The 14,348-nt window shown below is 33.2% G+C and overlaps 1 protein-coding gene across 6 annotated transcripts in view; it reads left to right on the forward strand.

Annotated features, from left to right (window-relative positions):
- The window catches only part of LOC142324100 (uncharacterized), a 363,200-nt gene that overhangs the window by 272,205 nt on the left and 76,647 nt on the right, over positions 1–14,348 (forward strand). For all 6 annotated transcript variants that reach the window (XM_075364751.1, XM_075364759.1, XM_075364778.1 and 3 more), the window contains 3 exons: positions 5,357–5,466; positions 8,584–8,773; positions 10,620–10,826. In XM_075364751.1, coding sequence (XP_075220866.1) covers positions 5,357–5,466; positions 8,584–8,773; positions 10,620–10,826 — 507 coding nt within the window. The remainder of the gene's footprint in view (positions 1–5,356; positions 5,467–8,583; positions 8,774–10,619; positions 10,827–14,348) is intronic.

The raw sequence follows: 14,348 nt of genomic DNA on the forward strand, positions 1-14,348 counted from the left end.
CTACAAGACACCATGCCAATTTTAACCCTTCCTCTTTGGGCTGTCACCGTGGCCATAGAAGTCTGTTGCCACTCTGGTTTCTACATAGCCCCAGACCTTACTGTCAATTGCATTTCAGGCAGCAAGCCTGTTCACTGCTTCGCCAAGTCTGCCAATTACTTCCTCCTTCTTTATGTCCCCTTCCAGGTCTCTTATATGGAGGGTCACCATCCTTGTCCTAGTCTGGATAGTTCCCTCCTTTATCATAGATGCCAGGACATTTTTGAATTCCCCTGCCTTACATTTCTCCTCTATGACCTTTATTTCCATTGCCTCACCTGCCTTCCAGATCGACAGGATCTCTCTCCGCCATCGCAGGTAACCTCATATCGGTCCTACCTGATTTCAGTAATTCAGTATAGGATGCCGTAGACTTGAGGACCAGTCTCTGTTTTGTGCTTCCTATCTCCTAGCTCATCACTCCTCCAACTAACGGAGAGTCTGCCCATGGGTGCTGTAAGATGGTAAATTCTGTCAATTATCCTTCCCCCACATTCTAAAATCTTCCGTACATATATAGACATACCCTGTCTATAGATCTCAACCTGCAGCTCACCTAAATCTCCTCTGCTGTTCAACTTGACTTGTGAAAAGATGTCAACCAACGTCTGTATGAGGTCAGAAGCGGCCCCCCCATGTCCACATAAGCAGCATGAAAAATGTTCATTACCAGAGTTTCACCTTTTCCAATAAGCCTCGCCTCCATCCTTGCAGACAGAACATTGCCAGCCCGAACACTTGAACTGCTCAGCAATCACACAACTTGTGGGTGCCTTTGTGGTCAGACTATTGATCAGTTTGCTCTCAGCTGCCTCCTTAATGTCTACCAGTGAAAAAGTATTTAAGGCTCCCTCCCTCCTGTCCTGGCAATCCACTTTTAGTATTTCTGTATGCCTCCTTGAACTAATTCTTTATAAACATAACCATTAGTTCAGGATGCATGCCATTATCAAGCCCTTAATTATTGGACATCCTGTATCCATCGTAGTCTGTGTGAAGGATTCCACAGTATGCCTTCTCTCTACAGATGTAAGATTTGAAGCATCCACTAACTTTCTCAATTCTTTCACACTTACCGTTAGATTGGCCTCAACATATTTTATGGCTTGCTTAACATTCTTGTCAACATGACGCCTCAATTTAAGTGACAAGCGCTCCAACTTTCTCATCACATCATTCTCTCATGAGAGGACTCTCTCTCATGAGGAACTCATGAGGTGTCTCCTCTTCCGCAGTCGAGGACTGGTGGATCTGCTTAGGTCTCTAGGCAGTTTTTCTGTAGTCCACACTCGGTCTATGAGCCATTGACGGTAATCCTTCAACCACAGGGCCTGCCGTCGACACATACCAGGCCCAGCCTGGATCCCACAAACTTCTTGCAAAACAACCTTCAACTCTAATTCAGTATCCATCCACTTATTGACACCTTCCTTCATACCAGAAGTGTGGACCTAAAAATTCTTGTAGAAATGACTCACCCGCCTTGTTCCAAAAAAATATCCTGAAGGAATTTGTAAAAGAAGGAAAGGTAGTAGAGTTATGATGCAGGAAATGTATCCCCTTACAAACCAGGCAGGACTCAGAAAAATTTCAGGTTGAAGGCTAACTTTTGTATGCAAGAAGTACACTCTTGATCTAACAGATCACAGTTATTGAGAAGTGTTGTAATATCTTCGCAACCAGCCTTTTGATTTTCAAAAGTAAAACTAGTAAAAATTTGCTAGTATAATACAAAATCACAGTGGTAATCCTGCATACCATCGTGTAGCCCATTCTTTTAGCCATCTATAACAATCAGTTTCAGGTTGATCAGTGTAGTGAGTGGACATATGTGATGATTCGCATAACATGTGTTATGTGTCGCATAACATGATTCACCTACCCTGTCCAACCTGGATAAAACGTTAAGAGCAATGTTGTAACGTGAAATTTTTAGTGAAACTCATATGAATTATTATCTATGGTGTATGGTGAAGATGTTGTGAACCAGATAACCTTCTATAAGTGGTATAAAGCATTCAAGGAGGGTAGAGAAAGCATCACCGATAAGCTGCGCAAGGGGTCCCCTTCAACATCTCCACTGAGGTTGTAAAGAATACAGCTGCTATTGTCCGTGAAGAATGACGAATTACTGTTAGGGAGCATGCCGCATATCAGAATGTGCTGCCAACATTTCAGTTGGTAGCGCATTTTTGATTTTGCACAATGATTTGGCCATGTCTTGCAGATGGGTACTGCACCTGCTCACACCGGAGAAAGCGCGACATTGTGTCTCTGTGTGTCAAGACTTGTTATCGCAGTTTGGTGGGGAAGCAAATGAAGAAATGAATTTCTACTGACATCATTAGCACCCAACCAAAACAGGGCAAAACTGTTCCTGTACCCTTTCCTTAGTAGTCATTTCTTAGGAATCTTAATTTGAGCAGTTTACAATTCCATTATATTTCTGATATATTTATTTATATTAGCAATAACATTGGTCCCGAATTACTGTGCTTATGTATAAAAATGCCAAGCCTTACCAAGGTAAAAACCCTGAATTCTGGATGAAAAGAAAAGAGAGAATACCACTTCACCAAGTAAAATTTGACCATATTTTTTTAAATAAACAGATACTGCCAAACTCTCTGGCAGAATAGTAGTAGTAGTAGTAGTAGTAGTAGTAGTAAGAAACAATATTATTAGGATCTCTTTTTTCATCCAGAACCTTCTGGTTTTGAATTCCAGTGAGGGTTAGTAATTGTGACTATAAAAATTAATTTCTCATCATAAAAAATACCTTTTCTTAGTCTTTCAGATTTTTTTTTAAATAAGATATAACTGGTTGTAGTTTTAGTGTCTGGAATAACTTTCTTTTAATTGAACTTCATAGTTTGTGAAGTGTAATAATATTGTACTATCATATCCACAATGAACTGTAGTACAGCATTATTGTATTCAAACCAAGCACACATTCAACTAGCAAATGAATGAATCAGTAAAAATCTACTACAGAATGATGAAAAAACTAAATTTTTAGTGTCTATAAGTTTTTAAAACTTTATTTTTTTCTGAAAGGCATCGCGATTAAACCACTCATGGATAATCATGATTTGACTATTTAGATACATATATTTATTATTTTATTAAAAATATTTTTTTAAGATTCATATTATTCCACTTTATTGTTAATAGAATTTAAATATATATACATCCACCCAATCAACCACTATTACTTGTATTTACTTATCTAATATTGACTAACATTCTGCTGTTGAGATATTACAATTTATTATTCTTCAGATTAATAATGTAAAAACCAGAAAAAAATTTTGAATATTTAAAAAAATTTCAAACATTTGATAAAAATGGAGGCAACCAGCAAGAGTATACCTACAATTTACTCTTAATTTAATTTTTATTACTAAGATTTTTTTTAAATTTATTATTAAAAAAAAAATTAAGTTTTTAAACAAAAAAAAAATTGAAAAAAATAACTTACCTGATATAGAAATATCAACCTTCTTAAGTAAATTTTTAATATAGTATGATGTTTCAAGTGTTAAGCTATTATCTTTAGTATATATCAACAATCATGTAACTTATTAATTTTTTTTTTTATCAGTGATCTCATTTTGTGCACATTAAATTGAAATGCCAAAAAAAATAATCTGATGAAAACATATAAAAAAAGCGAGATTATCCCAACTATAAATAAAGTAAAAATTTTATTAAGTTATCATACTTGGGAATAAAAATAAACAAAATAATATTTGTGAGTAGTAGTTTACTGTGATTACCTGCACTCCCATAATGTTCAACATCAGCGTACTTGTGTAAGGAATAATTTACTGCTTGAGATCTAGTTAAAATTATTTATTCATATAGTAGAAATTAGTAATAATTACAATTAAAATGTAGTAAAAATTAGTTAATACTTAATTAATTTTTGTGTATATAGTGTATTTACAATTTGATGTTGACTGATAAAAAACCATCCTAACTTAAAACCAACCAGTCAATAATTTGCGGGGTATTTTTTAATTAAGAATTTTAATAAAGAAATAGTTTTTTATTAATAAAGAAATAGTTTTTTTACAAAGGTTTACAAAGCTTCCTTAAAAGATTCTGTAACTTAATTATTATTAAATTTTTCTGAACCTTTGGCACAATGCAGTAGTTAAGGCATTTATCATAAGTTCTTTGTAAAATAATGAAATAAATTAGTTAAGAATCCATAAATTGGAGTGATTTTCAATCCTGATAGTAAGTAGTCTGATTACCTTCAAGCCTTGAAGGTAACATGCTGTACATAACTGCTAGTACTTCTGAATTTTTGTCTTCAAGATTTATGTATATATATCTCTCAAGATTTAAGATTGAAGTTTGTTGTCAAGAAAATAATTATATTAAAAAGTTTTGAACCTGAAAGTATAGGTAATTTATTGTTTCAGCTTTAAAAACAGCTGGCACTTTGCAAGGTAATATTGCCTCAAAGTCTGCATTGCAGTTGAAAACAATTTTCCTTACCTTTTACATAGCTGTATTATTATTATCTGTCTTTTCTATTTTTTGGGTTTTTAGTCAGTTTTAGGTTTTAAAGTCCAACCTGATTTTTTTAAAATCAGGTTGGACTTTAAATTCTGACTAAAAACAATTCTTTACTGTTATGATTGTAATATTTCATTCCTTACTTGCTTATTACTGTTTCTGATTCCATTATGAATTTTTTAACATCTTATAATCATTCGACAAAATACCTCCCCTTCTTACTTAAGAATTTTTGCTATATCTATCTCCAATCTAGCCCTTTCTCATTTTAAATGATATAGCCTATTTCTCTGATAGAACCTTGTAATAGTTTATGTTCTTACCTAATGACCTGGATTCTCTATAATCTAAATTGAATAGTGGTTTCTTTTTATATTTTCCGATGATGCTAACTTTAATCTTATGTATTTGTGGATGACAATTCACAAATATATAAGATTGTTTTATCTTTGTAATATTTTATCATAAAGGTAACATCAGATGTTAAAAGAAAAAAATTAAAAGTATTGTACTTTTATTTTTAATTAATGAAGTATGCTAATTAGTATCAGTTTAGTAATATGGTAGATTGTTCATTATTTTCAACCACACAGTTCAACTTTGATGTCTCCATTAATTATTGTTTACAGAAGAATACACTTACTGTAAAACTCTCTTCTTCTCCATGACTTACAAGCTTTCTTGTTACCGATGTATTAATTATAGAACTTCATGCATGTTTATTTTAAGTGTATTGGTGCATTATACATTCTAAGTTTGGTTGTGGTACTTTTATTTTGTGTTGCAGTTACGTGAAATGGCTAAATCTCTTCAAAAACGAACAAAAGATTTAGAAGGGTTAAATGTTCATATTTCTAGTGCTAGCCTTAGCTCACCTTCAGAGGACATTTCCATAAGGTAAAAATAAATTACACTGATAATATTATTATTTCTGTCATGATCATTTAGGGTACTTACGTATTAACGCCACCGCAGCTACAGCTTTTATTTAAAAACAAAGTAGTCAATCGGATTTCGGTGGAAAATGGGCCGATATAGAGTTTAATATAGATTCAATACAGTCTCTTTATTAATCTTAATAAATGGTTATTTATTTTATAAATATAATTTAACCAAACTTAAACAACGCTAATTAACTAATTAACAGGAGTGTTTTGAGTATTTAAATAATAAATAATTGCAATAATTACTGAATTTATTAAATAAATACTCAAACAATTACGGTGTTAATTAGTCACCAAGGTTAGTGAGCGCAGGTTAAGTTTGGTTAAATTATATTTATAAAATAAATAAATATAAATAGCCCTTTATTAAAATTAATAAAGAGACTGTTCATTTTCTACCGAAATCCGATTGACTACTTTGTTTTTAAATAAAGCTGTAGCTGCGGTGGCGTTAATACGTAAGTACCTCATTTAGTTATTACTCTTCATGATATAGATGCTATTTGCTGCTACAGATAAGTTGGTGGATGAAGATCTGTTATATATATAGCTGAACATATTAAAACAAGGTTAAAATCACTTACATTGGTATGAGCTTAAAATAAAATTATAAACAATTTATATTTTGAAAAAACTGTGACTTGAGATTATCAGTTATTTCTTCTTTTTTATGTACAATAAAGTTTATAATAGAATATGCAGAATGTAACATTAACGAAAAAAGACAGTATTTTACTTTAAATTACTGTTCTACCATTATTAAGAAATTTTTTTTTAAATAAATAATATCTGATGAAAGTAAAACAATTTATCAAAAACACAGTGTTAATTTGACAATCCTGGTATGCAGAATTTTTCAAGTTTTAGTCTAATTGGTTTGTAATTTGTCATATCTTGAAAGTTCAATGAAATCTATTCATTATTTGTGATTACTAAAATTTTATGAAAATATAAAAAGATTGTTGATTTTTTTAATTCACATTTGACAACTATTTTATCATTTTTCCCATATGTTTACAAAGATTTTCTTTTTCATAGATTCCGATGAATTGTTTTTTACATGACAATTCTACATTGTAACCAAATATAACAACGAGCAAAAGAATGCCAGAAGACATCTGCATCTTGTTTATTTTGTCTGGTTTTTGTTTTTCATTGTTTCAGAATAAGTAGAATTTATCATTGGGCTTCAGGAAATTAATTTTATCAATTAATTATTAACATGTCTGTTTCAGTACACATTATGTTTCTTGCTAAGATGATTCGCTTCTTTTTTTTTTTATCAACGAAGTGGTGTGCTTCTACTGTTAAGATATAGGTATGATATTTGACATCCAAATATCTGGCCTTCTTTATGCTCAAAAATTTGTTAACTTTCCAGTAAACATATCACAAATATGAAAAGATGTTTGTTTTACTGCTGAGCAACCGATAGGCTAACAATTTTCAATAATTCAAATGATTCAAGACAATTTCAAAATTGATGGCATTCATTATAAAACTAAGGAGAAGGCAGAAATTGTGAAATGTTGACCCACTTATTCATTAACCAATATACAAATTGGGAACTGACGAGTTGCATGAAATGTGTGTTAAGACATATCCTGCTTTCCAGACAACTGTGGTACAAATAGTAAGATACTGTTTTATTTCTTTTCTCTTTTAAGTAAAAAGTCTTGTAACATAAAAAAAATTGAGGGTAGAGCCAAAATTCAGAATTACTGTGTTATAAGTAACATTGCTATAACCGCTTTAGAAATTAGGACAAATTTCACAGTTTTTTAAAGTGATGTTAATTTCTTATTCAGTTGTAGATTCCACTTTTTTTTAGCAGTACTTTATCACATTAAAAAAAGAAAGTTTTAATGATATCTAAATTTCCATCTACCAACTGAAATACAGATAAAGAACTGTAGGAACTGCTAAAGGTAATGTGTTATCAAATGTTAGATTTGATAACAAATTTGATATAACAAATATGGACCACTAAGAAACGCAGTACCAGTTAAACCAGTCGAGGGATAAAACAAGAAAGAAATAGAAAAGCTCTACAGATATTCTAGAATAACATTAATATCAAGGGGAGAAAGATGAGTTGTGTATGTTATATGGTGCGAGTAGGAATTAAAAGTAATGGTTATAACTGACTTTTTTTTTGGGAGGCTAAATTTTTTAAAACCAGATTAATTGTTATGCATACAGATATGGAAATTATCATTTGGTGACTACTTTCAGACAGATTTACCTAAAGCGTCATTAATGTCTGTAAAAATGAATTGATTTTATATAATGAAAATATATTTTTTTTTTAAATTGACGTAAAAAGGAAACGGGCAATTTTTCATTACATTTTGCAATATATGTTCTTTTAATAATGCTCTACATTAAAGTGTTTGATATGAATTTTTATTGCATACCATTGCCTATTTAACATGTTCTTCATGTGATGAATATGTTTATGACAGTGGCAAAGTTGCATACATTCTGTACATGTTAAGAAAAAACCCTATCTGAATGAGATCAATTTGCCATGAACCCAAATGTTACATTTAAATTTGATTGTTTTTGTAAGGTGCCACCCCATATTTTGCTTAATAAAGAATTTTAAAATATCAGAAAAGTTCATGAAATTATGCTAAATATTGGTCAAACAACCATGTCGATTTTGTTTATGCCACTGAGGTTACTAAAAGTCCCATGCTCAACCATATAAAATTTCCAGCATAAAAAAGCCTTGATAAAAATTAAATTAAATTCTTCATTGTCCTTATTGTATAGTAATAAGTGGTAGCATCTCTTTCATCCAAAGTTTCTGGGTTCAAATCCCAGTCAGGCACTGCTTTTTTCACAGTACAAAATTTCTTATGGAAAAACAACAGAACAGCAGATGAAGCAGTTTGTAAAAACATGGTATTTTGTTTGAAATTATTTAAAGTTTTATTCATTTTTTTTTTTATAATTGCTTCAAACTGGTGTTCAATTTTTAGTTAAGTAGTTATTTTTTAATAAAAATTTGTGTTGTTGAAATTAAGTAAAATAATTCAAAATATCTCTTTTCATCTCTACTTAGAGAGCAGCTTGATATGTTCAGATGTGGATCAGCTACACCTGAGGGCTGTCAGTCTCCTGTTGTTCTTCCTGTTGATGAAATTTCTCTTTTGCAAGAACAGATGCATCGACATGCACGTGCTGAAGAGTTAGCTGTCAAGCGTATCCGTGATCTGAATATGCAGTTGATGCACTTACGTACACAATATGAAGTATGTCTAATTCCATTTTTGTTTTATAATCTAAAACTTTCTTTTAAAAAATATAAAGATCATTTTATAATTTATACAATTAAATATTGTTGTTACTCCTCAACTAATAAATGAATAATTTATTAAATAATATTATAAGCTATGAATTAGACATTTGCTTGTATGCATAACATTGTAATAAAAGTGAAGAACTGGTGCTTGCAAGTAATAATAAATTATATGCAATTTGCAAAGAAAACAATTTGCTTGTAATGTTAGATCCCATGATAAACTACTAGAGAATCACATGAAGATACTCTTTTTGACCTATTCTACATTCTGATGTTGGTAAATGATTAATTTTATATAAATATAATAAGGTTGAAACAATTAAATGATCATTTGTAACACAATCACTATAGATCTCTGTTGAGTATAATCCACATTCGCTCTTATTACCGAGTTAAGTTACAATCTACTTATTGTATTCATATGTAACTTGGGAGTGTGTGAGAGCTATCATTTGTATATTTCCCACAACAATATGCTTACCTCATCATAGGCATAGAAATATATTCTACATAGCATGGTCTATGTAGCATCAGCACAGTGTCAAAATCACTCCTCCCTTGTATGTCTCACTAGTTGGACTAAATGTGAACTAAGTTGAGCGCTTGTTCTTTCTATTAGCCCAATTTAATCTACTTTTAATCTAGTAATTCCTTAGTAGTATATTTAATAATAATTTGATAACTAGAGACTGTGGGTTCAAGAATTGTAAAAAGTGCACAATTAATCTAGTACAAAGTTCAAAAAGATTGGTTAATGGTTTTAATTTTAAATAAAAATATATGTACCCTTTTTAATCCCAAAGTCTGAAGATGAGGAATAGTATAGCTCATTTTCATAATTTTCTATGGACACATGTACAAGTTGTGATGAGTGATAATGACCTTTGTTACAAATGGCAAAGGAAATTGTTTTTTAGTCAGATACTACTCATATATGTAAAACAATTTAATGGAAATAGTGACAAAATGTTCACCATTAAAGGATTTGTAATTCTGTATATCCAGTTATTAAAGATACATGAACATAAAACTTGATACAGATATTATCCATATTACCTGTGTACAGTATATTGATAGTTAGGTCGATTAATTGGTAATTGGAATTAAGAATAGTTTGGTGAATATAAGCCTGAGTCTGGACATCATGAAGTTCTATACTTAATTGAACTTAGACCCTTTTGAATGGTAGAATAATTTCTCATTGATAACATTCTATGTAGTCCATAATACTCTAATTTAGTAGAATAGTCTCTAACAAAAAATTGATTCAGTTAATTGGATTTATTTTAAGTTTAAAATAACTCTTTAAAGTTTATAAATTTTTAAATCTTTATATAACTGGATTTATTTTAACTACAGATAACTGGAGTGATTTTTTGTAACACACTTTATATATCTTATAATCTTTTTACATAATCATCTTTTTTTGATAATTTTTATATTGCTGAATAAAATCCACTGCAATAGACTACCAGATCTTCTTAGAAGTATTTGGTGCAAGTAACACTAAATTTTAATCACAATTTTCCCCAACTGTAATCCAATGCTATAAATATAATAATTGCAGATTAAAATTTGCATGCTACGGGGTTAAGTGGTGTAATAACTTTAGTCATCAATAGGCCACTAATAAAAATAAAGGTAAAGGAAAAACATTGTAATAAGTGTGATCAATATCTACAAAAAGCATTAATTTTTTACCATCTGCTCAGCTTATTATTGATTTTGAGAGATCATAGGTAATTATATTACAGTAATTATGGCTAATATAATATTGTAGTAATTACATTTTTCAGGATGTACAAGCTGAACGAGATGTACTGCAGGAAAAATGTGACAAGCAGCTGTCTCAGTTGGCTGCCACGCAAACAAGGCTGGATGATGTCCGTAGGCGAGCTGAATGGGAACAAGCAAAAACAGATGCTGTGTTGATGGAAAAGATATCACATATTGAAGAAGAATTAGTGGCTGCTCAGAAAACATTGAAACAAAAAGAGAAAGAGGTAAATCATGTAATTTAAAGCTTTTAACATCTGTTAATAGTTGAGACTAATCAATCTATCAAGAAGTCATGTTACTGGCTAAGCCCATTGCACGTGTTGTCCAGTGTTCGATGTGGGTTTGGTGGTCGTGACCACACTTTAACATCTGTGTCGACTCACCAGGCGTTCCTGGATACTCTGTTTCCAGATGCTTCAGAGGGTGAAGCAGAAGTCGGCTTTAGGGTGGGTGAGACACCATTCCTTGGCGTATGAGCTGTGGAACCCGTAGATATAAACAGAGTGGTTTCTTGAATGCCACTGAGAAAGGCACTGGGGATTGACCAACTTGTCCCGGATATTTTCTATTATCTGCTGCCTGTCATAAAAGAGCCGCTTGGCAGACTGTTCTCGGAGTGCCTAAAGTGGGGGTTACATTCCGACTTGTTGGAAGGTGAGGATGCTCTTAAAATCAGGAAAGGATCCGAGTGATTTCAACAGTTGTCAGCCCATCAACCTCTTGCCGGTAATCAGAAACTAGCTTGAAAAGCTGGTTGTGGAATGGCTCTGGGAAAGCATCGATATGAATTCATTTCTAAATCGAGGCCAGTATGGCTTCATGAAAGGAGCTGGCACCGAGGATTACATCTTAAATGCTCTTGCTGCGGTGGAATGTGTTGACTGTAAATATGTTTTGGCAATTTTTATTGACATAGAGGCAGCATTTAATTCCTTGTGTTGGAGTTCTGTCCTCTATGAATTGGAATGTCGCAATGTTCCCGTAGCCCTGCAGGCCGTAGTATGTGACTACTTGTCGGGTTGCACGGCTCTGTTTAAGGATGCGCACCTAGTTGTGAAAAAATCCGTTACCAAGGGAAGCCCACAGGGCTTCATTCTTGGTCCCTTGCTTTGGAACCTGGTATTCGACGGATTTTTGGGACGGCTCTATTTAAGGATGCGCACCTAGTTGTGGAAAAATCCATTACCATGGGGAAGCCCACAGGGCTTCATTCTTGGTCCCTTGCTTTGGAACCTGGTATTCGACGGATTTTTGGAACTGTCATTCTCAGAAGGGGTCACGACCCAGGTTTTCGCCAATGACTGTCTCCTTTTAGTTCGTGGTAATTCACGATCGCAGTTAGAAGACTGAGCGCAGGTGGCTTTGTCAATCGCAGAGGACTCCATGGACATTCAAAATTTAAGGATTTCTATGCCCAAGATGAAGTTTATGCTTCTCAAGGATGCAGACAAATTATTATTCAGTAGTAACCCTGTATTAAGTATAAAGGCTGTGTAACCAGCCAAGTGAGAGTTCATAATTACCTAGGTGTTTTGTTTGATGAGAAGTTGCTGTTTAGCAACCACATTAGGCAAGTAGTGGCAGATGCCGTCTCTGTGATGCACAAGCTTAGGAGGATTGATCGAAAGGATTACAGACTGTCGGACCGTCATTTATACATGATGTACCAAGTTGTCTTTGAAATTATGACCTCTTATGCAGCGTCCATTTGGGTGCATAGATTGGAAAGAAATCAAGCACTTATTCAAAATTTAAGGAGTGCCCAGTGCAGAGCGTTAATTGTATGCACTGGTGTTATTAAAACAACCTCCTATGAGGCTACCACTGTATTGGGAAAGGCCAATATTAATTGATTTAGTGGTGAAAGTTTGGGCGGCCATGTGGAAATTGCGAAGAGGCAGTGAGGCCGAGGTATTTGGGATATGGTTTTGAGCTGGGCCTGTACCGGAGCAGAATGGTGATCTCATTGCATCGGTTCTAAATTTTGAACAGTTGCCCATCTCCCGCCTGCAGAGGAGCCTCGCGATGTAAGCATGGCAGCAAGAATGGCACGCCACAACTAAGGGAAGGTCCTTGTATAGATTTATACAGGATCTGAGGGGATGGTATGCCTCTTCCTTTGTTTTTAAGGGCAACGGGAGCCCGAGTGCTCTCCAACCATGTAAATTAAACCAATATTTGTTTCGGTTCCACCTGGCAGCTGATGAGCTGTGCATCTGCGGGGAGGTCCAGTCGAATAAACACATGATGTTAGATTGCTCAGCTCTTGGGGTGAGCCAGAACTCAGGTCACCCTGGAACTTAGAGGTCAAGGGGAAAATTGGCCACTCACAAGCAGCAAGTCAATGTGGCGAGAGCCGCATTGTCAGACCCTGTGGGAGTTTCTTGATGCGGTTGCTGTGGGAAGCTAACCAAAAGATATGGCTGGCTACCAGCCAGATAAAGGCTCCAAGCACTTTAATGGTGAGCAGGTACTTGCTGGAATTCAGCGGCCTAGGCGTGGCAACGAATTGCTGTCTTTGATGAGATAAATTAATTATTGATGTTTTAGTAGTTGACAAGGTGCACTTACCCATTTTAGTGATATATGACAAGTGGGTGGTGGAATCTGCAAATGAGTGGTGTATGGTACCACCATACATGCTCACACTTTTAGGTTAGCTCTAGGAGCTAGTTAGGACACTGGTCGGTAAACTCTTGTGTGGCTCAGTAGCCGTTTGTAGCACAGACATTCGGTCTTATGATTTAGGGCGACCAAATGGGGTGGTGGCAGGAGAAATGCCAAGCAAACCAACCAACTAATCTATCAGGAAAAATAAAAATTTTGTGTAACTTTAGTTATGTAATTATTAAAAAAAATAATAAAATATTGTGAATTGCATTTTAAAACTAATTTAATTTCTCTAGTAATATTTTTAATGTTTGTTTTATTTTTTTCTTTAATTAACTCTCTGCATAGAGATGTAACACATACCTCTAAAATAATGAATTTTTCAAGTAACCTAATGGGGGGTATACTTTAAAAGCTATTTTTTTTTTTTAAATAAGACTTATGTTTATAATTTTTTGTCATATGTTTAACATTTATGAGCAATATGCAGCATAATTTTCAACCCCAATAGTTATGACCCCCTGACATACTTTGAAGTGGCAAAAACAGTGATTTGCTAAAGAAATCATAATTTCATTAATATTGAACCTAAAACAGCAAAACTAATGACATTTAAAAGGCCTAATTTGGTTTTATAATCTCTAAGAATAGATTAAAAATATACTGTTTTCAAGCAATTATGGTATTTTTTTCTGTTTTTGATGAAAAGTCATGTTCATTGATGTAATTTTTTTTTTTAAATATTTTATATCAAAAACACTATATATTATTCTACCAAAAAATAGATCAAGGAAGCTGTAGGTCAGGAATTTGGAACAGTTGGAAAAAATTATATTTCTTCCTAGTATAGAACCAAAGCTATGATTGATCTACCAAATGAAAACGTGGAAAAAAAATAAATTTGCGCAAAACAACAAAGTAAAGTTAAGTAAATAAACAGTAATTAAGCACTAAAATTCACTCTGAAACATAATTGCCTTGCTCCATATGTTACACCTTCTTCCTGCACTTGTTTCTCTTCATCTTTTAAATTCTTTAAACACAACCTTCTCTTTCTTTCTTGGTATGTGTTTAAATATTTTTAATGATTCTCTATTTTCTAATCCTGTCCATTGAATAAATGGTTACACTTCCAA

Source organism: Lycorma delicatula, chromosome 1 (assembly GCF_047948215.1).
Source record: "Lycorma delicatula isolate Av1 chromosome 1, ASM4794821v1, whole genome shotgun sequence".
Taxonomy (NCBI): Eukaryota; Metazoa; Arthropoda; class Insecta; order Hemiptera; family Fulgoridae; genus Lycorma; species Lycorma delicatula.